Source organism: Thalassophryne amazonica, chromosome 23 (assembly GCF_902500255.1).
Source record: "Thalassophryne amazonica chromosome 23, fThaAma1.1, whole genome shotgun sequence".
In the NCBI taxonomy this organism is placed as follows: domain Eukaryota; kingdom Metazoa; phylum Chordata; class Actinopteri; order Batrachoidiformes; family Batrachoididae; genus Thalassophryne; species Thalassophryne amazonica.
The window spans coordinates 8,771,317-8,798,330 of NC_047125.1; the positions used below are offsets into that span (position 1 = coordinate 8,771,317).

The 27,014-nt window shown below is 40.9% G+C and overlaps 1 protein-coding gene across 1 annotated transcript in view; it reads right to left on the reverse strand.

The window, feature by feature from the left end:
* Positions 1–27,014, reverse strand: part of sorcs2 (sortilin-related VPS10 domain containing receptor 2) — a gene marked incomplete at its 5' end in the record, with an annotated part of 485,537 nt that overhangs the window by 98,734 nt on the left and 359,789 nt on the right. The window contains 4 exons of the mRNA XM_034165018.1: positions 4,481–4,588; positions 19,176–19,267; positions 19,378–19,454; positions 25,669–25,771. Coding sequence (XP_034020909.1) covers positions 4,481–4,588; positions 19,176–19,267; positions 19,378–19,454; positions 25,669–25,771 — 380 coding nt within the window. The remainder of the gene's footprint in view (positions 1–4,480; positions 4,589–19,175; positions 19,268–19,377; positions 19,455–25,668; positions 25,772–27,014) is intronic.

A 27,014-nucleotide genomic window follows, 5' to 3' on the forward strand; every position in this document is an offset into this window, starting at 1 on the left:
GCCACAACAGTTGTGCGTGTGCGTGCGTGTGTGTCAGAGAGAGAGAGAGAGAGAGGTCATAATAATTCTGTTTTTTATTCATTTGTGTATATAGATGGCTTTGTAATGCCAATTTTAAGTATTTCTGTTTTTGTTTTTTATCTTCGTTGTTTGCTTTTCTGTGTTGTCATGGGGACCATGATGGAAATAAATATGTGCTTTATCGTGCAAATGGAATTACCATCCAGTCAAAACTTTGCCAAGACAATGAAGGATGAGTTGGATCTATTTAGTTCAGGAAGAAGTTTTTTGTATCTCAACATGTGTTCTGTGTAAGTTAATCTGTTGCATTACAGTTTATTCAAATTCACTAATACTGTAAAGTGATGATGAGGAGGGGAGGTGATGGTCTAGTGGTTAAGGTGTTGGGCTTGAGTCCAGAAGGTCAAGGTTTCAAATCCCTACCTGACTGGAAAATCACTCAGGGCTCTTGGGCAAGGCCTTTAATCCCCTATTGCTCCCGGTGTGTAGTGAGCGCCTTGTATGGCAGCACCCTGACATGGGGGTGAATGTGAGGCATAATTGTAAAGCACTTTGAGCATCTGATGCAGATGGAAAAGCGCTATATAAATGCAGTCCATTTACCATTACCATTTACTAACCACTTTCACCCATTATCAATGTTTGCTCATTCCTCATATTAGTGAGATAAAAATTATCCAAACATATAGAAAACTATAGCACACTATTTGTCTGATCACAGAGATTCCAAAAAGCTAAAGTTTGGACTATCTATGACTAAATGTTATAGAGTTATGGAGCAAAAACATAAGAATGGTGACAAAAGTCAATTTCAGTTTGTACAGGGGTCAAAATTTAAAGTTGCTTCAGTTTTGGTAAAAAGTGATGCAAATTTATTGGTTGAACTAATAACAGGGCTGTGAAATGAAAATTGTTAAATCCATGGAAAATTTGCAGGGGGTCTGGGAGGCGCAAGAGCTGGGGTCCAGGGCCTTGTGGGGCCCCAGAAACCAAATAAAATTTTTTATCTAATGATACATTTTCAGCATCTCCTGGAATAACAAATCTCAAAAGAAGTGCATATTTAAATGATCCTAGATTCAACCTTTCATTTGAACTGTCAGTGATAATGTTGAAATAACAGAATATAACGTGGAAGTAGGACCTGGAACGATTTTCCTTTTAATTGTAAACCAAATTATGCATTAACTCAGATCAATTAAACTACATGAAATTCATGAAGACTGAAAAGACTGTTAAAGCATTTCAAAACCACAGCTAAAGCTCATAGAATATTTTAAAAATCATGGTAAAATATCATAGTAAAAAAGCCAGACATTCTTGTGTAAATTCCTGTAAACCCACTCAAAGCCAGTGTCTTTTTCCCATTAAAAACTCATTTACATTGTTGTGTAAATTCATGTAGCCTAAATTCATTCAAAGCCACGTCTTTTTTTTCAATGAAAGTCAGTCTAGATTAATAAAAGAAAAAAAAAAAACCATCCAAAATCCTGTTTGAACAACACAATGTTTGTTTTCCAGAGAAGAGAGAAAAATTCTTACCGTGTTTCCCGAGGGCACAGTTCGTTTTTCCCGTTTCTTTTATCTTTCAGATGTGTTCATGAAGCCAGCGACAATTCCACGGTTTCTTGTCCTTATCAGATTTTTTCAAACTGTCTTTCTTGCCTTCTCTCTGTCCGACATCGGTCCGTGACACAGACATGCTGCAAAATTCTTCCTTTAAAAACTTGAAAGCTCTAAATGTTTGCCATGTCCACATGCTACGTTTAGCTTAAGCTTCACACAGAAGCCACACAGTGTCACCGCAGCAACCAACCAGTCCCGCTTTACGACAATGGCGTAACAGCCAGGCTTTGAGTGGCATTTATCCTTCGCGAAGTTCCGCAGACCCGAGGAAACTGATTTGTATCTGTAACACACAGATCAGTGTCCAGGGACTTACAAAATTTGCATGATGCCGTAAAAAAAGAACGCTTTCCGATAAGCATTTTAAAAACTCGTGATCGATACTAAGCATTTTAAAAACTCAGTATCGATCACGATTAAAGAGTACAACACTAACACACCCCCGCCTCCTCCCCATGCTGAAATCCACAGAATACGCGGAATTTTCACAGCCCTGTTAATAGGATTAATAAATGGAATAGTTTTGGACTGCATTTATATAGCGCCTTTGGAATCTGAATCAGAAGATCAAAGTGCTTTACAATGATGCCTTGCATTCATGACACACAGTGCAAACTATTTCTTTTTAAAATGCTATTAACTCAACCAATAATTTGCAACACTTTATGAAAATTGAAGAAACAATAACTTTTGACTCCTGTACAAATTGAAATTAACCTTTGTCACCATTCTTGTAATTTTTACCCCATAACTCCATAACATTTAGTCATAGATGGTCCAAACTACACCTTTTTGGAATCTTTATGCCAAGTTTCATTCATTCATTTTCTTCTGCTTATCTGGGTGGTAGTATACTTTTCAATATGATCCTTTTCAATATTTTTAAATTTTGACCCCTGTGTTTTGACCCCTTCAATTGACCCCTACCTGCCCGCCTGTTGAAAATTCAATGGGCCAGTCTGTTTTTTTCAAAAGAGTAATGTTTAAGGAGTATTTGTGCCAAATGTGGTTTTTGCATCACCAAATTTGGATTCCTCTGTAAATATTCTGTTTATCTGCTGCACTATATTGCTGTTTACTCTGCCACAATTTTTTTTACTCTTATGAAAATATCTGTCAGGCAAAAATAGCTTGTTGACGATCTTATCAGAAGCAGATTTCTAGAGTTAAATTCTGCAACCCCAATTCCAATGAAGTTGAGACGTTGTGTAACATGTAAATAAAAACAGAATACAATGATTTGCAAATCCTCTTCAACCTATATTCAATTGAATACACCACAAAGACAAGATATTTAATGTTCAAACTGATAAACTTTATTGTTTTTGTGCAACTAATTGCTCATTTTGAAATGGATGCCTGCAACACATTTCAAAAAAGTTCGGACGGGGCAATAAAAGACTGGTAAAGTTGATAAATGCTCAAAGAACACCTAATTGGAAACAGGTGAGTGTCATGATTGGGTATAAAAGGAGCATCCCCAAAAGTCTCAGCCGTTCACAAGCAAAGATGGGGCGAGGATCACCACTTTGTGAACCACTGCGTGAAAAAATAGTCCAACAGTTTAAGAACAATATTTCTCAACGTTCAATTGAAAGGAATTTAGGGATTTCATCATCTACAGTCCATAATATAATCAGAAGATTCAGATAATCTGGAGAACTTTCTACACGTAAGTGGCAAGGCCGAAAACCAATACTGAAAGCACGTGACCTTCGATCCTTCAGGCGGCACTGCAATAAAAACCGACATCATTCTGTAAAGGATCTTATCGTGTGGGCTCAGGAACACTTCAGAAAACCATTGTCAGTTAACACAGTTCATCGCTACATCTACAAGTGCAAGTTAAAACTCTACCATGCGAAGTGAAAGCCATACATCCACAACATCCAGAAGCGCCGCCGCCTTCTCTGGGCCCGAGCTCTTGAAATGGACAGACGCACAGTGGAAAAGTGTGCTGTTGTCTGATGAGTCCACATTTAAAATTGTTTTTGGAAATCATGGACATTGTGTCCTCTGGACAAAAGAAGACAATTGTTACCAGTGTTACCAATGTTATCCAAAGTTCAAAAGCCAGCATCTGTGATGGTATGGTGGTGTATTAGCGCCCATGGCATGGACAACTTACACATCTGTGATGGCACCATCAATGCTGAAAGGTACATCCAGGTTTTGGAGCAACACATGCTGTCATCCAAGCAACGTCTTTTTTAGGGACGTCCCTGCTTATTTCAGCAAGACAATGCGAAGCCACATTCTACACGTGTTACAACAGTGTGGCTTCGTAGTAAAAGAGTGCGGGTACGAGACTGGCCTGCCTGCAGTCCAGACTTGTCGCCCATTGAAAATGTGTGGCACATTATGAAGCGCAAAATACGACAACGGAGAACCCTAACTGTTGAACAACTGAAGTCATACATCAAGCAAGAATGGGAAAGAATTCCACCTACAAAGCTTCAACAATTCATGTCCTCAGTTCCCAAACGCTTATTGAGTGTTGTTACAAGGAAAGGTGATGTAACACAGTGGTAAACATACCACTGTCCCAGCTTTTTTGAAATGTGTTGCAGGCATCCATTTAAAAATGAGCAAATATTTGCACAAAAACAATAAAGTTTATCAGTTTAAACATTAAATATCTTGTCTTTGTGGTATATTCAATTGAATATAGGTTGAAGAGGATTTGCAAATCATTGTATTCTGTTTTTATTTACATTTTACACAATCTCCCAACTTCATTGGAATTGGGGTTGTATATATGTCTCTTGCTACGTAGGACCACTTTTATTAATGGAATGGATAATAATTCTGTGGAAGAAATTTAATGACTTACGTCATGACCAGAGTCTCATCTCCTGGTTCACTCAAGAGTCCATCAACAAACACAGAGGTGCTGGTGAAGTTGTGAACACTCCACGTCTGTCCTTCATCAACACTAAACCTGCCAAGACAAAAAAAAAAAGATATCCACATTCAATACTCAAGCAGAAATACAGACATTGATGTCAGTTATTCCCTGGTCTACGGTGGATTAGTGGTTAGCACCGTTGCCTTACAGCAAGAAGGTACCGGGTTCACTTCAGAGCTGCTCCTTTGTGTGTGGAGTTGGCACGTTCTTCCCATGTTTATATGGTTTTCCTATATATACTCTGGCAAATTCACATAACCTGCATGTACTTAAAACACATGCAGGTTATGTGAATTGGTGGCTTTAAATGAACCACATATGTGAGTGAGAGCATGAATTTGTTTGTCTGTAAATAGACTTGAAACCTGTCCATGGTGTACCCCGCCTGTCACCCACTGACTGTTGGGATCGCCTCCTGTTATGGCATATATTGTCGCAGGGTATATATTGTCTCCACAATGATATATACCATGTTCAAAGGCACCAGCACATAATGCCGCAGGCACATATTGTCCCAAGTGACAATATATGAATGATGATTTATTGTCATTACAAGTCAACAAAATTATCTTCACACCCAATTACCTCAGAAAAACAGCAATTAATCCACAATTATTACTAGTTGAATGTAATAATGGCACACATCAGAATTAAAACAACCACACATACAGGGTGGGCCAATAAAATGTTACCACTTTTTGATCGTACACAAGTTTTTGAAATGAGAACTTATTCGAAAATTTCATTGTTTTCAAATATATTTATTGTGAAACATTTTTTTCAACAAGGCACTTGGTCTGACATTTACATGTTTCTTATTGGAAAGAAAAAATCTGACACATACATAAACAACAAAAAGGCATAGTGACAATATCTATAATAGAAATTAAAAATAATCAAAACATAAGAAACAATAACAGTAACACAATAATAATAATAATATTTAAAATAAAAAAACAATAAACAGCAATAGCCCACTGTAAAGAAATTAAGTATTAAATACAAGACATACAAGACATATAGGACAAGCTCCCCCCAACCCAAGTCTAAACCCCCCACCCCACCCCCAGGAATGCCACGTTGTTGGTCATGTTAGTCAGTTATTGAATCAAGGTAAGAGACCAATGGTTCCCAAGTTTTTTCAAACTCCCTCAGTTTATCTTTTATCTTTTCTGATTCTCTCCAGGTGGAGGGTGTCGATCAGGTCTGATAGCCAGTGTTTAAATGAGGGCACTTCTTTTTCCTTCCAATATAAAATGATCAGTTTCTTGGCAGTTATAACACCATATGACAGGAGACGCTGTTGTGCTACATTAAGCTTTAGGAGCTCATCAGATATTCCCAAAATGATCAAAACCGGATCTGGGATTATCTGGACTTCCAGAATCCTAGACTGGAAATGAAATATGTCACCCCAATATTTTTGTAGTTTATGACATAGGGCATAACTGTGTGATATGGTAGCCTCTGCGCATTCACATTTCTTGCACAGTGACAATACGTCTGGGAATATTTTATGCAACTTGGCCTTGGAGTAATGTAACCTATGTAGAATTTTAAATTGTATCAAACCGTGTCGGGTGTTAATGGAACAGTCATGTATGTGTTCAAGGCATTCTTCCCACATTAATTGAGATATTTGGGTTCCAAGCTCTGTTTCCCATGTATCCTTTAGGGCGTTTGTTTTGGGTGAACCCATGCTCAGCAATGTGTCATACAGTTGAGAAATTATGGAGTATGACCTGGCAAACATTTTAATGGAGATCTCCAAAGCATTTGGTGTTACCGTCTCAAAGTTAGGAAGATATGTTTTGAAATAATTCCTAATCTGGAGATATCTGAAAAAATGATTCTTCGGTAATTTAAATTTCTCCTGGAATTGTTGAAAAGAGGCAAAGGTGCCCCTAATGTACAGGTCTCCAGTGCTTCCTATCCCCAACTCCCTCCACACACTGAATGCCCATCCAAAGTGGAGGGGATGAAGGTGGGCTTGGCCGCTATTGGCAACAGAGAGGACAGCCCACTAAGGTTGAAATGCTTTTTCAGTTGTTTCCATGTCCTAATAGTGTCATGAATGATAGGATTATTCTTGTAACATGCTCTGTTGATCTTCACAGGTGCTAATATAACTGCTCTTATTGAATATGGTAAACAGTCTTCACGCTCCATCTCCAACCCATTGAAAGGTGAAGGGGCATCCTCTAACCACTGTGCGATAGAGTGCAACCCAGCAGCCCAATAGTATTGCTTGAAGTCGGGTAGTGCTAACCCTCCAACAAATTTATGTTTACAGAGGTGTTCTTTTTTAATTCTATGTGCTTTATAGTTCCATATAAAAGAAAGAATAATGGAGTCTAGTTTCTTAAAGAAAGATTTAGTGAGAAATATGGGTAGGTTTTGAAAAAGGTAAAGTATCTGAGGGAGAAAAATCATTTTAATGGCATTGACTCTTCCCAGAAGGGAAATTGGTAGTGTTCTCCAAATCTGAATGTTGTGCTCCAGTTTTCTTAGCAAGGCTGGGAAGTTGGCCTTATAAAGGGCGCTATAGTTCTTGGTGATTGTCACTCCTAAGTAAGTTAAATCGTCCTGGACTACATGCAAAGGAAGCTGTTTGAGCCACTCCTTATCTCCCAATCGTATTGGTAACAACTCACTTTTACCACAATTAATCCTATACCCAGAGAAAACACCAAACGAGCTAAACAACTCCAATATTGAAGGAATAGTTATTGGTGGTTCTGTAATATATAACAATACGTCATCTGCAAACAAAGAAATCTTGTTCTTGGTGCATTCTGTTTCATAGCCATGTATCCTGGGATGTGAGCGGGTAGTTTCCTCAAGGGGTTCTATGGCTAGGGCAAAGAGCAACGGACTAAGTGGACAACCCTGTCTAGTACCTCTACCCAGCTGCAATGGAGCAGGCAGTGTCTGATTTGTAAGTATCTTAGCACATGGGTTATTGTACAGTAGCTTGATCCAGGACAGAAATGTATGGCCACACCCAAACTTTTCCAGGACCGCAAAGAGGTAGGGCCATTCCACCCTGTCGAATGCCTTTTCGGCATCTAGGCTAAGGATGACATGGTCTCGTGTGGGTGGCCTATTACAGTGCATAATATTAAGAACACGTCTGAGGTTGTGAAAAGAATTTCTATTTGGGATAAACCCCGTTTGGTCTGGATGCACTAATTTTCCCATGAAGGCATTAAGCCTCTTGGCTAGCGTCTTAGCTAGAATTTTTTGGTCAGTGTGTTTAATAATGAAATTGGCCTATGAGCCCACTTCTTCTGGGTCCTTTCCTTTTATTAATAATAGGGTGATGGTGACTTCAGTTAGAGTTTGCGATAAAACACCGTCCTCATGTGACCGGGTATGTAGTGCACGCAAATATGGAACCAACAATACGCCAAATTTTTTGTATATCTCATTACCGAGCCCATCAGGGCCTGGGCTTTTGCCATTTTTCAGCGATCTAATAGTTGCTAGTAGCTCCTCACAGCTAACGTCTGCATTTAAGATCTTACGCTCTGCTTCACTTAAAAATGGGAGGTTGCATTTATCCAGAAATGACTGTGCTGCATCTGGCGATGTATTATGTTCGGATGTGTATACATTTTTGTAAAACTGCATGAATCGGTCATTAACGTCTTCATGTGAAGTCAGGGCAAGTCCCACTCCTGAATTGATTTTATGAATTGCTCTGTCATTTTCAATTTTACGTAATTGTCTTGCTAGTAATTTATGCGTTTTATCACCAAACTCAAAGTGCTTTTGTTTTACAAAAATAAAGGCTCTGCTAATCTTATCAGACAGTATTTTATTCAGCTCGTATTTGAGTGCAGCGATCTTTGAGTGTTTTCCCAAAGAGGGTTGTTGAGCATTATCTTTGTCTAGCTGACTAATTTGTTTTTCTAATTCCATTTGTCATTCCTTATTACTCTTTTAAGGGATGACTGAAAAGAGATAACACAGCCTCTGAAATACACCTTAAAGGTTTCCCACAATAGTGTGGGTGAAATGTCATCTTTATCATTAGTTTCAAAGAAGAGTTTTATGTGTGTTTCTAGGTATTCACAAAACATGATGTTTGTAAGGAGTTCTGGATTGAATCTCCAGTTTCTTTGGTTGGATACATGCCCAGGGAGCTTAAGTGCCAATGACACTGGGCTATGGTCAGAAATAATAATGTTGTGGTATTTAGCATTGTAACAGTAGGGCAATAATTTGCCATCAACTAGGAAAAAGTCTATCCTTGTGTAAACATTGTGTACTTTGGAATGAAAGGAATACTCTGCCTGAAGAATTAGAGATCCGCCAAACATCAGAAAGATTCATATTCTCTGTATATGACCTAAGGAGATCGCATGCCTTTGAGGGTTCTATTCTAATGGTAGAAGATCTATCCAGGTATGTATCTAAAACAAAATTAAAGTCGCCACCAATGACTAGGTTAGTGTTGGAAATGACTGGTGTCAAATTTAGGACTTTTCTGAAAAATTCCGGGTCGTCATGGTTTGGTCCATATATATTCAGTAAGGTCATTGGAGTGGAATGAATTTCCCCCCACAACAATTACATACCTCCCATCCTTGTCAGCAATTGTGGACATTTGTTTAAAAGGAACCCCCCTGCAGATTAGAATAGCTGCACCTCTAGCCTTTATGGAAAATTAGAGTGGTAAATTTGCTGTATCCACCTACATCTAAGTCTTCCGTGTGAGTCATTCTTTAGGTGTGTTTCTTGTACAAAGATAATATCCGCTTGTAATGATTTAAGATGAGCAAGCACTTTACCTCTCTTAATTGGTTCATTAATACCATTCACATTCCATGAGCAGAAGTTTAAATTGCCACCACTCTTCCCAAACTGTTTCCCAGCATGCATTATATGGACAGAATAAAGGCATACCTTAGTGTCTTCCTCTTTCTTTCTTGGTACATATGACCACAAACTAAATAGCACTCCTTCCCACCCTGCCCCCTCCACCCTCTCACCCTAGAAACATACAGCCATGTAGAAAAAATAATAACAATAATAATAATAATAAAATTAAATAAAATATATATTGTCAGCCTGACAGTTAGAGCAAAATAGGAACCTTCCAAAAATAGAATATACTCTTAATTTTAACAACAGTGAATAACTCTTTATTCTAGTAGCTCTGCAGTTATAGAATTCCTAACCAAACCTATCTGAATTCAATCTAAGTGTTAAACACCCTCCCAGGGATACAATGAACAATATGTGATCTTCAAAATTGTTGTCGGCCTATTGATTGGAAAAGGCAAAAATAAATAGCCATAGAAATGACCTTCTGAAACTTAAGCTTGCTTTCTTTCTTCCTTTTTTTTGCGTACTGCTGTACTCACGTCAGCAATCTTTTCATCAATCTTGGTGCAAATGTCTGATTTAGCTTGTGACAAGTCCGCCTGTAGAGCTGCTATAGCGGCTAGCACTGCCTGCTGATCCGCGCTTTGAGTGCTTGTTTCGGGGTTGTCTTTCCCACTCCAGCTCGGTGCTTCGGTTGGGCCTCCACCCTCAGATGGTTCGGTCCTGGTGTTCGCTTTCGGTTTGCCCATTTCTGGTGCCCTTTCATCGGTTTGAGTATCACAAATCCACAGACCTCCAAATATATAATTTAGCTTGTGTATGTTTGGTTTTAAATGAAATTTTAAGTTAAATTCTGCAGGAGCTACAGCTAGCGCGTCTTAAATTTTATGTGCAGACTTACAGATCTTCAATAACTGATGACATGTTCAATCCATGCTCCTCTTCTTTGGATTACAAAAGTGGTAGCATTTTATTGGCCCACCTTGTATACATTTGATTTGTTTATGTATGCTAAACTTTGAAGCAGTCGGTCATCCGAATTGAGGCAAAGTGAGTGTAGGCCGCAGCAGAGTCCCGTGCAGCTGAGCTTGGAGGGAGGGAGGGGTGCTGCAGCTATGCCACGCAGCCTCCCGGAATGACAGAGCAGAAGCCAGGGTGGGGTGGGGGCAGGGACAGAAACACAAAGGAGGGGTGGGGTGGGGGGCATGCGTAATGTACAGATGAGTTCATGTCTATGTCCATGTGTGCGTAGAGTCTGGAGTGGGGGAAGGGGAGGGCACATGAAGAGGGAGCCAAATGCTTCACCAAGGCCAATGAAATCCTTCTGGAGGAAAACAGCAGGGCATTTTGACATTTGGTAGCTGATAAGGCTGCTATGTTTGGGTTTGGGGAGAGACAGAGAATTCCAATACAACCTCTCTTTAACTATCCAGATCCAATTGTGAATACAATATTCACTGGTCTCCAACATCAATTCCTTTGCAGGGCAGACAATTGCGTTTAAGTTCAAAAGTTAATGCAGTCTGATTTTGTACCGCCTTACCCACCCTCGTTAATCATGACGGACAGATGTGGGGTGGTGGTTTTGGTAGCAGCTGTCTTGCCAATATTCCTGTAGGTCAGAGCAGCGCATAATCCAAGCAGCAAAAGACCTCCTACCATAAAGGCAAATAAGAATAAATCCTCAGCGTCTTCCACGGAGAGTGGTGCCAAGCAGACGACATGCCACTTCTACCAGGTGTCGAGAACATAGGTTCCATCTGGGCACTCGGGGTCCCTCAGCCCTGATTCCTTGTTGACAAAATGGTGTCAATAGTGTTGAGAGACCAGCTGATCAATTCCATGGTTATTCCAAATACAGTTTGAAGAATACACAGTCTGGTGAAGTTGGGACTTTTGGAGGTTGGGGCAGAGAAAAACACAGAAAGAGAAGAGAGAGGAGGAGATGCGACCGCCTTCACTGGAGTCCCAAGCTGTAATGTCAGGTAAACGGGGATTGCATAGACATATCATCACTGGTTATCAGAGCAAGAAGTAAAACTTGAATTGTTTGTTTTCTCTCTGTCTGATACACGCACGCATGCACACTCACTCACTCGCTCGCATTGTGTCCACCAAGAAAGTAATAAAATCATTTGCATTTATTTATTTATCTAATATGCTGCTTAAATTCAGTGGGTGGTGTCGTCTGATCTGAGCTTGTAGCCCACAGGTGTTTTTTTTTTGCGGGGGTGCTTGCGGTGCTCTCAGGAAGATGGGGGTTGGGGGAGCCCGCGGGAGGCTGCAGGCAAACCCATCGTTGGAACACGTTGCATGTCGACCCATGATGTGAACAGTCGGCACACGGAGGTCTAAAAAGTAGTCTTCCCGTGGATGCGCACCGGGTTTGGTTCTGGCGTTGTATCGCTGTCAGCACATGACAAGTGTCACATTTATTTTCTTGCAAGCCTTTTCGAAAGCACCAGGGCCGAGGAAGATGGTTTGATTCATTCTGTCTGGTGTCCTATCTGTCTTCATCCTGACTGGTGATGCGTACCGCGGAGATGCTTCTGCGCAGGCTGCAGAACGTCACATCGTTTGAGCACGAGTTTTAGCACTCAGATGTTGATGAATTATTCATGGTGCTCAGGTGATATTGGCTCAGTAATAATAAAAATGCCGGCGCTGCTGCTGCTTCAACTGCTGATAGAGGTGACAGAACAGGGCGAGGAGACCCTGAACCCTCACACTGAACCCTCACACTGTGCATAAGCACAGTGTGAGGGTGGTTGCTGTGGTTGCTGAGTCCTCTCGCGTGCCTCCCTTCTTGAACAAAAAATGACTGTCACATGGTGCTTGTTGCTGTCAAGTTCAATTAAACGTGCACGATAATATATTGTCGTGTACATGCAGACAAGGAAGATTCGGGCTGCTGCCGGTGGAACAATGACACGGGGATTAAAGTTGCGCTGACAGTTCTTGACCTGATCCACAGATTTACGCGTGAATCCAACCAGCTTTTATACACGAGGTAAGCAGATCTAATTTGAGCAAGTCTCTCTCGCCCTCTTTCTCTCTTTGATTGGTTGATTGATTTGGCAAAATAAATCCATGACAATATACATACACTTACTTGCTGAGGACAGCATGAGAAACCACCACTTATTTCCATCGTGGTCCCCATGACAAAACACACACACACACACACACACACACACACACACACACACACACACACACACACACACACACACACACACACACACACACACACACACACACACACAACTCTTGCGGCATTTCATGACAATATGTACCAATGTGCACGGCACATATTGTTGCTGGTGCAGTGGATTGTATGTAGTAACACACATGGACACATACTGCCAGTGGCAACAATATGTCCCACAATGGGGCAATATATCATCGTGGTGACAATATGTGCTGTAACAGCTCCCACTCCAGCAACCCTCACATGACCCTTAATTGGCGGAATTGGGTATAGAAAATGAATGAATGAATGAATAGTTGTTCCCAAAATATTGTAAAGTTGTTTCCAATATCTGTACTGCAGATAACAGAGTGTTTTTACAGAGAGAAAGTGGACAAACGTGATGACAGGATGATATGGACTCTGGACAATGTCGGACTCTGTAGTTTTCTCTGGGCCCCTCCCCAATCAGACCGGGAGTGACATGTTTAGCCGCATGTTCTCCTTGAATTGCTGGCTGTCTGAGTGGTGTCCAAAAAATGAGGTGGGCTTCATAGATAATTGGCAAAGCTTCTGGGGAAAACCTGGTCTTGTTAGGAGAGACGGCATCCATCCCACTTTGGATGGAGCAGCTCTCATTTCTAGAAATCTGGCCAATTTTCTTAAATCCTCCAAACCGTGACTATCCAGGGTTGGGACCAGGAAGCAGAGTTGTAGTCTTACACACCTCTCTGCAGCTTCTCTCCCCCTGCCATCCCCTCATTACCCTATCCCCGTAGAGACGGTGCCTGCTCCCAGACTACCAATAACCAGCAAAAATCTATTTAAGCATAAAAATTCAAAAAGAAAAAATAATATAGCACCTTCAACTGCACCACAGACTAAAACAGTTAAATGTGGTCTATTAAACATTAGGTCTCTCTCTTCTAAGTCCCTGTTGGTAAATTATATAATAATTGATCAACATATTGATTTATTCTGCCTTACAGAAACCTGGTTACAGCAGGATGAATATGTTAGTTTAAATAAGTCAACAACCCCGAGTCACACTAACTGTCAGAATGCTCGTAGCACGGGCCGAGGCGGAGGATTAGCAGCAATCTTCCATTCCAGCTTATTAATTAATCAAAAACCCAGACAGAGCTTTAATTCATTTGAAAGCTTGACTCTTAGTCTTGTCCATCCAAATTGGAAGTCCCAAAAACCAGTTTTATTTGTTATTATCTATCGTCCACCTGGTCGTTACTGTGAGTTTCTCTGTGAATTTTCAGACCTTTTGTCTGACTTAGTGCTTAGCTCAGATAAGATAATTATAGTGGGCGATTTTAACATCCACACAGATGCTGAGAATGACAGCCTCAACACTGCATTTAATCTATTATTAGACTCTATTGGCTTTGCTCAAAAAGTAAATGAGTCCACCCACCACTTTAATCATATCTTAGATCTTGTTCTGACTTATGGTATGGAAATAGAAGACTTAACAGTATTCCCTGAAAACTCCCTTCTGTCTGATCATTTCTTAATAACATTTACATTTACTCTGATGGACTACCCAGCAGTGGGGAATAAGTTTCATTACACTAGAAGTCTTTCAGAAAGCGCTGTAACTAGGTTTAAGGATATGATTCCTTCTTTATGTTCTCTAATGCCATATACCAACACAGTGCAGAGTAGCTACCTAAACTCTGTAAGTGAGATAGAGTATCTCGTCAATAGTTTTACATCCTCATTGAAGACAACTTTGGATGCTGTAGCTCCTCTAAAAAACAGAGCTTTAAATCAGAAGTGCCTGACTCCGTGGTATAACTCACAAACTCATAGCTTAAAGCAGATAACCCGTAAGTTGGAGAGGAAATGGCGTCTCACTAATTTAGAAGATCTTCACTTAGCATGGAAAAGAGTCTGTTGCTCTATAAAAAAGCCCTCCGTAAAGCTAGGACATCTTTCTACTCATCACTAATTGAAGAAAATAAGAACAACCCCAGGTTTCTTTTCAGCACTGTAGCCAGGCTGACAAAGAGTCAGAGCTCTATTGAGCTGAGTATTCCATTAACTTTAACTAGTAATGACTTCATGACTTTCTCTGCTAACAAAATTTTAACTATTAGAGACAAAATTACTCATAACCATCCCAAAGACGTATCGTTATCTTTGGCTGCTTTCAGTGATGCCGGTATTTGGTTAGACTCTTTCTCTCCGATTGTTCTGAGTTATTTTCATTAGTTACTTCATCCAAACCATCAACATGTTTATTAGACCCCATTCCTACCAGGCTGCTCAAGGAAGCCCTACCATTATTTAATGCTTCGATCTTAAATATGATCAATCTATCTTTGTTAGTTGGCTATGTACCACAGTCTTTTAAGGTGGCAGTAATTAAACCATTACTTAAAAAGCCATCACTTGACCCAGCTATCTTAGCTAATTATAGGCCAATCTCCAACCTTCCTTTTCTCTCAAAAATTCTTGAAAGGGTAGTTGTAAAACAGCTAACTCATCATCTGCAGAGGAATGGTCTATTTGAAGAGTTTCAGTCAGGTTTTAGAATTCATCATAGTACAGAAACAGCATTAGTGAAGGTTACAAATGATCTTCTTATGGCCTCGGACAGTGGACTCATCTCTGTGCTTGTTCTGTTAGACCTCAGTGCTGCTTTTGATACTGTTGACCATAAAATTTTATTACAGAGATTAGAGCATGCCATAGGTATTAAAGGCACTGCGCTGCGGTGGTTTGAATCATATTTGTCTAATAGATTACAATTTGTTCATGTAAATGGGGAATCTTCTTCACAGATTAAAGTTAATTATGGAGTTCCACAAGGTTCTGTGCTAGGACCAATTTTATTCACTTTATACATGCTTCCCTTAGGCAGTATCATTAGACGGTATTGCTTAAATTTTCATTGTTACGCAGATGATACCCAGCTTTATCTATCCATGAAGCCAGAGGACACACACCAATTAGCTAAACTGCAGGATTGTCTTACAGACATAAAGACATGGATGACCTCTAATTTCCTGCTTTTAAACTCAGATAAAACTGAAGTTATTGTACTTGGCCCCACAAATCTTAGAAACATGGTGTCTAACCAGATCCTTACTCTGGATGGCATTACCCTGACCTCTAGTAATACTGTGAGAAATCTTGGAGTCATTTTTGATCAGGATATGTCATTCAAAGCGCATATTAAACAAATATGTAGGACTGCTTTTTTGCATTTACGCAATATCTCTAAAATTAGAAAGGTCTTGTCTCAGAGTGATGCTGAAAAACTAATTCATGCATTTATTTCCTCTAGGCTGGACTATTGTAATTCATTATTATCAGGTTGTCCTAAAAGTTCCCTAAAAAGCCTTCAGTTAATTCAAAATGCTGCAGCTAGAGTACTGACGGGGACTAGAAAGAGAGAGCATATCTCACCCATATTGGCCTCTCTTCATTGGCTTCCTGTTAATTCTAGAATAGAATTTAAAATTCTTCTTCTTACTTATAAGGTTTTGAATAATCAGGTCCCATCTTATCTTAGGGACCTCGTAGTACCATATCACCCCAATAGAGCGCTTCGCTCTCAGACTGAAGGCTTACTTGTAGTTCCTAGGGTTTGTAAGAGTAGAATGGGAGGCAGAGCCTTCAGCTTTCAGGCTCCTCTCCTGTGGAACCAGCTCCCAATTCAGATCAGGGAGACAGACACCCTCTCTACTTTTAAGATTAGGCTTAAAACTTTCCTTTTTGCTAAAGCTTATAGTTAGGGCTGGATCAGGTGACCCTGAACCATCCCTTAGTTATGCTGCTATAGACGCAGACTGCTGGGGGGTTCCCATGATGCACTGTTTCTTTCTCTTTTTGCTCTGTATGCACCACTCTGCATTTAATCATTAGTGATCGATCTCTGCTCCCCTCCACAGCATGTCTTTTTCCTGGTTCTCTCCCTCAGCCCCAACCAGTCCCAGCAGAAGATTGCCCCTCCCTGAGCCTGGTTCTGCTGGAGGTTTCTTCCTGTTAAAAGGGAGTTTTTCCTTCCCACTGTAGCCAAGTGCTTGCTCACAGGGGGTCATTTTGACCGTTGGGGTTTTACATAATTATTGTATGGCCTAGCCTTACAATATAAAGCGTCTTGGGACAACTGTTTGTTGTGATTTGGCGCTATATAAAAAATTGATTGAATTGATTGATTGATATGGCAAATCACTATACCAATATATAAAAAATTGATTGAATTGATTGATTGATATGGCAAATCACTATACCAAAAGTAATGCGCAACAGTTCTCTGTGCATTGTCATCATAAAAACAAATTTTCAAAAGATTTAACATCATCTGGTATCTCCAGGAATTGCAGCAGGACAAGGACTGAAGCTTGGTTGCTGGTAGGAAGCAAATGCGCCTTATTATGTTTCCAAGTCCAGCCATCCTGGACCTGGAGACGTTTAACAATGAGACCAAACAATCAGAACTGTCAGATCTGAGATGTTACTTGCCATGCCTGAGGTGGAATGACATTTTGGTTTGTAGAAACACAATGCTTCAAGTCAGCAAGGAAAAGGTCAGAGGACCACAGAGGACGCATGACCTGTCCACATAATCCTGCAAAAGAAAGATTCCTTCTGTATCTTCAGGAGACTCATTGCTTGTTTTCTCAGGTCAAGTTCCTCAGACATTGCCAAAAAGCTCAGTTCCTCAGATTGATAGTTACAGTGCACTATGAAATGAAACACCACCTTCTATGAACACTAGTGATGTCTATGCAATCCCCTTTTACCTTAAGGGTTTCTTTGTGGAAGACCTCAAATTCTGTTTGGGTAATTGGAATGTCAGAGCACGTGGGGCAGCTGCAATCTGTTTGACACCAGATGAATCCAGAAGCGACAAGTCTATGGTAACATTTCACAAACTGGGTGTGAAATCTACATACAGTCTCCAGTGTCGTCACACATGACCTTGATCAGTCTCTTTAGTTACACCACCAGTACTGAGGTACTGTTTCAAGCCATGGAACTCTGGATAGCAGAACCAGGATCCAGCAACTCAGTATTTCCAACATTTGGGGGTCTTTGGATGCCAATATAATCACTGGAATCATCACTATTTGCAACCACAACATGATTTACTGCAATCACCAGGTGACCATTATTTTTCCCTGTTTGAAAGGAGGTTGCTGTTTGATTTTTACTTTAGTCTGATTGAGACATAAGCCAACTGCCAAACTTATTTTACTCATGTACTTCAAGTTCAAGACGATCACCTTGAAATGTGCATGTATCCAGCCTTTAGCCTATTGAAACAAAATTGGATGGCCACATTTGGAGTAGAGTTTGGTGGAGCATAGTTTGCAAAACAGCACACAAGACAATGCAAATGTTTTCACAAGTTTCTACTCAATGCAGTTATGGTTTTTAAGCCCAGTCCCCACATCCTCTAAATCGTCAATCTGTTTAGTTAGTCTATATCCAACATGTGATTCAGTACATAACAGGTGCTTTCACATTGTCTGATGTCACAAAATATTTCTGCCTTAGATCAGGAAAAACCCAGTCTAATGTCTAGTGTAGCGTATTCAAAGATCATAATGGTCAGTGCGTGAACTAACCAGATGCAACTCTAGATGAAAACAGAGAGGGACACAAGTGACCTTGAACTGGCAACCATCTGTTTTGGAAACATGTGCATGAAGTACTTGTGAGATTGTGAACAAGTTTAATAGCTAATGTAAAAAAAAAAAAAAACACAAAACAAAACAAATTCTAGTTTGTACCAAATTTTATGCTGATCTTCTCCATTTCCAAGGTTGAAGCTGTGTGGCAATTGATTTTTGGGGCATTCACTTCTCATCAGGGGGCAGCACTTATGGTTTGAAACAAAGCTGCAAAGCTGTGCTTTGATACACACATTACAATCAGTAATTACACAATCCAATTTTATCACAAAAACAACTCAGACACTCCCTCAATGTGAATAAGAGTTCAGAGTGATTACGTCATAAAAGTAAAGTTTTTACCTTACAATTAACAGTGCTGTGACATGTCTTGGTGTGGAATTGTCCCTCCAAATACTCCCATTAATTTCATGAATGAATGCTGGTCCGTGAATAAATCCTCAAACACTCCAATGGAGGTGAAAAGTTTAATTCCATCCATCACAGTAGTCAATACATTTCTAATGTTTTGTTGTACTTGTGCCTCCTGTGTTTGGTGTGGTGTGATCCATCTCATCAGGAAAAAAGTCTCTCACTTGTTTCTAATAACACAGGGCTGCTTGCCTGGTGAAACATAGCTCAAAGGGAAGTATTGGTGATACTGTGATTAGTTCATTTTATTTGGCTGACATTTTATGAGAGATTAATTTGGCAAAAACACCCTGATTTGCAATCAGTGTGAGCCCTATCAACAGAAAACAGAACTTGGGCATACTGGGCAAGGACACTCGAAATCAAGTATGACTCTTGCCTTACCACTGTTTTGCCATTTTTATATTAAATAATAATTATTACTGTGTATTTTTAGTCACATTTTAAACAATCACCTTAATAAATGTGCTGATGTCTTAAAAGAGGAATAACTGGTGTTGTCATAGCAACACATTACAGTTCTTACTTAAGTATCTTGAGGGGTATAGATGTGTCCTTGATGGCAACAATGACTCCACCGTGATCCAGGTACAAGATGTGGTGCTCCTCCTCGAAAACCTACAACGACCACACAGACAGATATTAAAATTCAAACACAGAATATTTTCAAGAATATATTACAGACAAACTGGATCAATAGATTGAATGTGAGGGGAGACGTGATTTACCTGTCTCCACGTCTTCCCACAGTCTGAAGTGATGTACATCTCTTCCTTATACTCCACCAGCTTAGACCCGAGGTTACCTGCATTGAAAGTAAAGTCAGCATTAAAAATTCCATCAGGCAGACTGGCAGCTGAGTCTGTCTGAGCATCTAACGAGGTGGTCAGGGACAAAATTCCATCATCAACACTTCATTGCTTTGCTTTCTTTTTTCCTTTCTTTCTTTTTTCCATATATGCAAAGACATTTTTAAGTGCTGGAAAAATGCACAAAATTAATTCATGAAAATTTTGATGTGTCCAAACTTTTGACGACTGTTGAGCATTTTTGAAAGTGAGCTTATGAAGATCTGCAATAAGAGGGATCTAAGAAGTTTAAAAATATTTACTTCATCTTTACCAATTTTTCTTTCACTGACACTGTTTTCAGCTTGCTTCCCCTCTTTGAGCAACAACCCCCCCCCCCCCCCCCCCACACACACACACACACCAAAAAGGATTCAGTTTGACTGTAAGTATGTATTTAAAATACAATATAAATATATAAAATATAATCTAAAATATAAAAATTATTAAACCATTAAATACATAAATAAAATAAATAATAATAGAAAAAAGTGTAATAAAGCAACATGATTAGGTTTTGCATTAAGTGGTGTAAATTAATATAAGGAAAATACTATATTCATGTTGCGGAAGCTCCAGCATTTACTTTGTTCAAATGGTAAATGTACTGCATTTGCGCTTTTTTCCATTTGTATCAGAATCTCAAAGTGCTTTACATTAATGCCTCAGACACAATCACACACCGATGTCAGAGTGCTGCCATGCAAGGTGTTCACTACACACCGGGGGTAACTTATGGATTAAGGACCTTGCAAAGGGCCCATAGTGATTTTCTGGTCTGGCTGGATTTTGAACCGAGGATCCTCTGGTCTGAAGCCCAATGCTTAACCGCTAGACCATCACCTCCCCAAATACAAAGAGAGACAGGTTCCTGTAATTATCTTAGGTCTCAGGTGGCAGGTGGGTGATTAATGTGTAGCGGGTTTGATTGACGTTTGAGATGATCCGTTTATTTCTCATATACAGTGGGGAAAATAAGTATTTGACTCCCTGTCAGTTTTGCAGGTTTTCCCACTGACAAAGAATGGAGAGGTCTGTAATTTTTATTGTAGGTACACTTCAACTGTGAGAGACAGAATAAAAAAAATCAAGTAAATCACATTGTATGATTTTTTAATAATTAATTTGCATTTTATTGCATAAAATAAGTATTTGACCCCCTAGAAAAACAGAGCTTCACAATTGGTACAGAAACATTTGTCTGCCATTACAGAGGTCAGACGTTTCCTGTAGTTCTTGACCATGTTTTCACACATTGCAACAGGGATTTTGGTCCACTCCTCCATACAGATCTTCTCCAAATCATTCAGGTTTGAGTTTCAGCTCCCTCTAAAGATTTTCTATTGAGTTCAGGTCTGGAGACTGGCCAGGCCACTCCAGGATCTTGAAATGCTTCTTACGGAGCCCCTCCTTAATTGCTCTGGCTGTGTGTTTGGGGTCATTGTCATGCTGGAAGACCCAGCCATGACCCATCTTCAATGCTCTTACTGAGAGAAGGAGGTTGTTTGCCAAAATCTCGCAATACATGACCCCATCCATCCTCTCTTCAATACAGTGCAGTCATCCTGTCCCCTTTGCAGAAGAGCACCCCCAGAGTATGATGTTTCCAACCCCATGCTTCACGGTTGGGAAGGTTTTCTTGGGGTTGTTCTCATCCTCTCAACATGGTAAGTGGAGTTGATTCCAAAAAGCTCTATTCTGGTCTCATCTGGCCACATGACCTTCTCCCATGCCTCCTCTGGATCATCCAAATGGTCACTGGTGAACTTCAAACAGGCCTGGACATGTGCTGGCTTGAGCAGGGGGACCTTGCTGCCCTGCAGGATTTTAAACCATGACAGCATCATGTGTTGCTAATGTAATCTTTGTGACTGTGGTCCCAGCTTTCTTCAGGTCATTGACCAGGTCCTCCTGCGTAGTTCTGAGCTTTCTCAGAATCATCCTTATCCCACAAAGTGAGATCTTGCATGGAATGTTGGGGAAAGTGTAGTGACACGGACCCACAACAGGGGGCGCAAATGAACGGTCAATAGATGAGCCAAAAGGTAACAATTTAATGTTGTGAATGTGCACAACGAATATACAGACAATCTCAGAATCTGATAGCAGTCAATACACAAATGTGACGTGTGGGCAGGCTCGAGGATAGAAGACATCTGTCCTGAGAAGAGCCGGAACCACACGATTTCCGCCACCACCGAACCTGGTGAATACTGGAGCCGCCAAGTCCCGAATTCCCAGGTGATCACCGTCCCCGACTGTCGGATCTGGTACTGCTGGCGAGGAGCACAAACAGTGAGATGTGGGTGTGTGCACACCCAGTAACAAAAACAGTCAGAAGGTGGAAAGTCACCTCCACCTCTAATCACACACTCGTGCAGCTCCTGTTAACCACTTATCTGGTTGGGGTGTGAAGCGAAGCCGTCGCTGATCACACCAAAACGCCAATCCCACAGATAAGGCAACACCCACAGGAAAACGGCTGCAAAGAAGTTCAGACTATAAAGTCAGTGTTAAGTTCAGATACAGCAGAGAATATTACCTTCACAAGTAGATGATATCTCGGCAATGAGGTGGAGATGACGTCCGGGTTTTATGCAGTAGTACGATGAAGTGTAGATGGGTGACAGCTGTCGTGAGATAATGAGTGACAGCTGTCAGCCCCGGCTGTGTCCGTGGCGGCAGCGCCCTCTCGTGCCTGAAGCCCGCACTTCAGGCAGGGCGCCCTCTGGTGGTGGGCCAGCAGTACCTCCTCTTCTGGCGGCCCACACAACATGGACTGAGACTGAGGAAGATTGACAGTCATCTTGTGTTTCTTCCACTTTCTAATAAATAATCATAACAGTTGTCTTCTACCAAGCTGCTTGCCTGTGGTCCTATAGTCCATCCTAGCCTTTTGCAGGTCTACAGTTTTGTCCCTGGTGTCCTTAGACAGCTCGTTGGTCTTGGCTGTGGTGGACAGGTTGGAGTGTGATTGACTGAGTGTGTGAACAGGTGTCTTTTATACAGATAAGTTCAAACAGGTGCAACTAATACAGGTAAAGAGTGCAGAAAAAGAGGGCTTCTTAAAGAAAAATTAATAGGTCTGTGAGAGCCAGAATTCTTGCTGGTTGGTATGGGGTCAAATACTTATTTTATGCAATAAAATGCAAATTAATTATTAAAAAAATCACGCAATGTGATTTTCTGGATTTTTTTTTAGATTCTATCTCTCACAGTTGAAGTCTACCTATGATAAAAATTACAGACCTCTCCATTCTTTGTACGAAGTCTGTTAGAAAAGTAACGGACCTTTTTAGTTTTTGCAAGAACTATATGGATTTGAATCATGCGTGATTGCATCAGCCAAGCTTGAACCTTCGTGCACATGCGTGAGTTTTTTTTACGCCTGTCGGTTGCGTCATTTGCCTGTGAGCACGCCTTGTGGGAGGAGTGGTCCAGCCCCCTCGTCGGATTTTCATTGTCAGGAAATTGGCTGATCGACTGCCGCTTTGCTTCATCAAAATTTTTTCAGAAAGTGTAAGAGACAGCTAAGTGGAAACCATTTGGAAAATTCAGATGGCTTTCGGTGAAGATCTTATGGGGATCACACAGATTAAGGACAATTACAACTGGATTAAAGATGGCCCACAGCGGCGGATGGCGCACCGTGCACCGAGCGTCGATCGACAGGCTGAAACGACCAGAGCATTTCCAAAGTGAACGCTTTGTTGATCCGGGACGTCGTCTGACTACCAGAGAAATGGCAAGACAGCTGGACATAGCACTTTTCGGCACATTCCACTGTTACAGGAGTTTTTGTAATAGAAAGAGGAGCGGAGAAATTCGCCACGGAGCCGCTCATGGCGCGGGACGAAAGCACCTCCGTGTTGGTCTCACAGGACAAGCCCTAACATGCTCAGCTCTTGCACCATTCGGAAGATTCAGACGGCTTTCAGTGGCTTTTCAGTCGTGTCACTATCCGAGAAATTGTGGACAACCTGGACATGCCACAACATGTCCTGTGATGCTTCATCACGGCGTAGCTTTTTGTTCTGTGCCCTGCGCCTCCATTCTGATGCGCGAATTCCTCTGCACGTCTTTTCATGACAAAAAACTCCTGTAACAGCGGAATGTGCTGTTCATTTCCAAAGTAAATGCTTTGTTGATCCGGGACCGTCGTCTGACTACCACAGAAATGGCAGAAGAGTTTGACATCAGCACTTTTTCGGCATGAAAGACATGCGGAGGAATTCATGCGTCGGGACGGAGGCGCAGGGCACAGAATAAAAAGCAACGCCGTGATGAAGCCTCACAGGACATGTTGTGGCATGTCCAGCTCGTCCACAATTTCTTGGATAGTCACACGACTGCAAAGCCACTGAAAGCCATCTGAGTCTTCCGAATGGTGCAAGAGCTGGGCATGTTAGGGCTTGTCCTGTGAGACCAACATGGAGGTGCTTTCGTCCCGCGCCATGAGCGGCTCCGTGCCGAATTTCTCCGCTCCTCTTTCCATTACAAAAACTCCTGTAACAGTGGAATGTGATGAAAAAGTGCTATGTCCAGCTGTCTTGCCATTTCTCTGGTAGTCAGATGACGTCCCGGATCAACAAAGCGTTCACTTTGGAAATGATCTGGTCGTTTGAGCCTGTCGATGGCCACTCTGTGCGCGGCGCGCCATCCGCCGCTGTGGGCCATCTTTAATCCAGTTGTAATTGTCCTTAATCTGTGTGATCCCCATAAGATCTTCACTGAAAGCCATCTGAATTTTCCAAATGGTTTCCACTCGGCTGTCTCTCACACTTTCTGAAAAAATTTTGATGAAGCAAAGCGGCAGTCGATCAGCCAATTTCCTGACAATGAAAATCCGACGAGGGGGCTGGACCACTCCTCCCACAAGGCGTGCTCACAGGCGAATGACGCAACCGACAGGCATTAAAAAACTCACGCATGCGCACGAAGGTTCAAGCTTGGCTGATGCAATCACACATGATTCAAATCCATATAGTTTTTGCAAAAAATAAAAAGGTCTGTTACTTTTCTAACAGACCTCGTAGGTGGGAAAACCTGCAAAACTGACAGGGGGTCAAATACTTATTTTCCCCACGGTAAATCTGACATGAGTGTTGCCAATCTGTCAGAGTGAGCACACTCAGTCTTAGTTGGACTGTAGAGATTTGGTGACAACTGACCACAGGGTATCCTGTGCAAACGTGATGGTATTTTTCTGGCAGATTTCGGATCTCATGGGCAATCACCTTTCAGCACCCGCAACTTACGTGTAACCAGCTGGTCATTGAAAGTCTTTACAGTCAGTTGTCAGCAGCAGCAACATGATTCACTGCAATCACCATTTTTTCCAAGTCACAAGGAGGTCACTATCCTATTGTTACTCTGGTGTGACTGAGGCATTTTTTAAAAACACAAACTAAAGAGAGAGAGAGAGAGAGAGAGAAAAAAAAACTTAAAGCCCTTGATTGTCTTTTTTAGGGTGCATCCAAAATATGAAGGTTGGAAATCTAACTTTTACCTATGCTTAATTTTTTACATTGGTACATACATGAAATATTATGTAAATTCATGCATGTTTAGAGGTCCCACCGAAAACAACAAATTATGCTCAAAAGTCATGTTATGTCACATACTCTTAAGTTAAATGTGCAATTGTGCATTGTGTATATATATATATATATATATATATATATATATCTCACCATTTATAGTATCGAACTGCCAAAAAGTTGCCGTTTTTAATGAATAAATTGGGATTTAAATTTCCTATTTAAATTTCTGATTTCAACTTAAATCATATAAAACCCGGTTTTAACACATGATATATCCCATTTTTAGTCCAAGCTTATTTTCTGAAAGCTTCAGAATGTCCACTTTTCAGAAAAATGCTTGGCCATCCAAATTTCCCCAAATATACAAGTGGCTGGTGGGACCTTTAAAGCTTGAGCAAATGCAATAATACTGGGTTTGAATATGAGAAGAGCAAGCGTAACAAATTTAGACAGGGTAAAAGTAAATTCTACAATTTAAAAAAAGAAATTATATTGCCAAACTTATGGTTGCTACATTTAATATGTTTGGATGAGGGGGAGCAGACAAATATACGTGATATAATCTTGTGTTTTTACAGTGTGCCACTGTGATGTCATAGAAATGAGGCGAAATCAACCTGAGACTCACCAGCACCCATTATGAGACCTGGTGCAGATTCTTTAGTGTGGACTGTTCCAGACACATAGGGGTTGTCTGCCCAGCGCAGGTGAAGGTGGAGGTGACAATCTGGCTACAGAGAGAAACAGAGTAGATTTAATATAAAGGAATATCTTATTTAATTTGAACATCAATGAATCAGCCACTTCTCTGCTGTCTGCAGTTGGTGCAGAATGCTGTGGCACAGCTTTTGACAGGGGCTCGGAGGAGGGAGCATATGACTCCTGTCCTCGCCGCACTTCACTGGTTGCCGGTTCATTTTAGGGTTCATTTTAAAATTCTTATGTTCGTTTTTAACTCCCTCCATGGTTTAGCTCCATCGTACCTCTCTAGCCTTCTTCAGCCTTATGTACCTAGCCGGTCTCTCAGGTCAGCTGACCAGCTGCTCTTGCAAGTGCCTAGGTTGAAAAGAAAGCTCAGGGGGGACAGGGCTTTTGATGTTGTTCCCAAACTGTGGAACAGCTTACCAACGAGGCATACATTGATAATTTTTAAATTGCATTTTAGTGGTTCTTTTATTTTTATTTTATTTGTGTTTTAATTTGTATTATGTTTGTAGTGTATTGCACCTTGTGTCAGTGCTGGCTGTTTTATAAATGCGCTTTATAAATAAAGTTGGTATGGTATGGTATCTATCTCAGCGACAGATAGCTGAAGGTTTTGTACGACAATCATTTCCACATAAATTCAGCATTATTTCATAATAAAAGATGGGGGAAGTGATCAGAGCACCACAGCAGCACTGATGCCTCCGTTATTTGGGAGCGTCAGTAGCAACTCACCGATTATCGCCTCGTTTTCTGCTTAAAAATTATTTGGGTGTAGAGAATCAGTCTCAGACATGCTGCTGTGGTCCGAAATGACGCATGCACAGTCAAGGTACAGCGGACTAATTTTTAGGGAGGACCGTTTGGTCGGCGACACCAGTTCATTGTGTATGTATCCTGTGAAAACTCCTCAACTGGGTTCCAGTGTAATCGCTTATGTAAGTACTGTTCCTTGTGATTACTCCAGTCTTTGACATTTTGAAATGCTGGCCTGTATTTATCGGATTTTTGGGACTGTTGATTACCGTTGCACTTTTTGGAACTTTGTCACAGTAAATCACTTTGGTTGATATAATCCTTTGAGTCCACACCGCCTGCATTTTGGGTTTCAACTGAACTCTGCTATCAACCTTAAAAGAATGAACCAGCCAATCAGCAACCCCGCAGGCAGTTTTCCAGACTCAGTGGTGCTCTTCACTTAACCCAGTAAGAAGCAGGACTTTCTGAATCAAATCTGGGATTTATTAAAGGTTAACGGGTGGGCTTTTG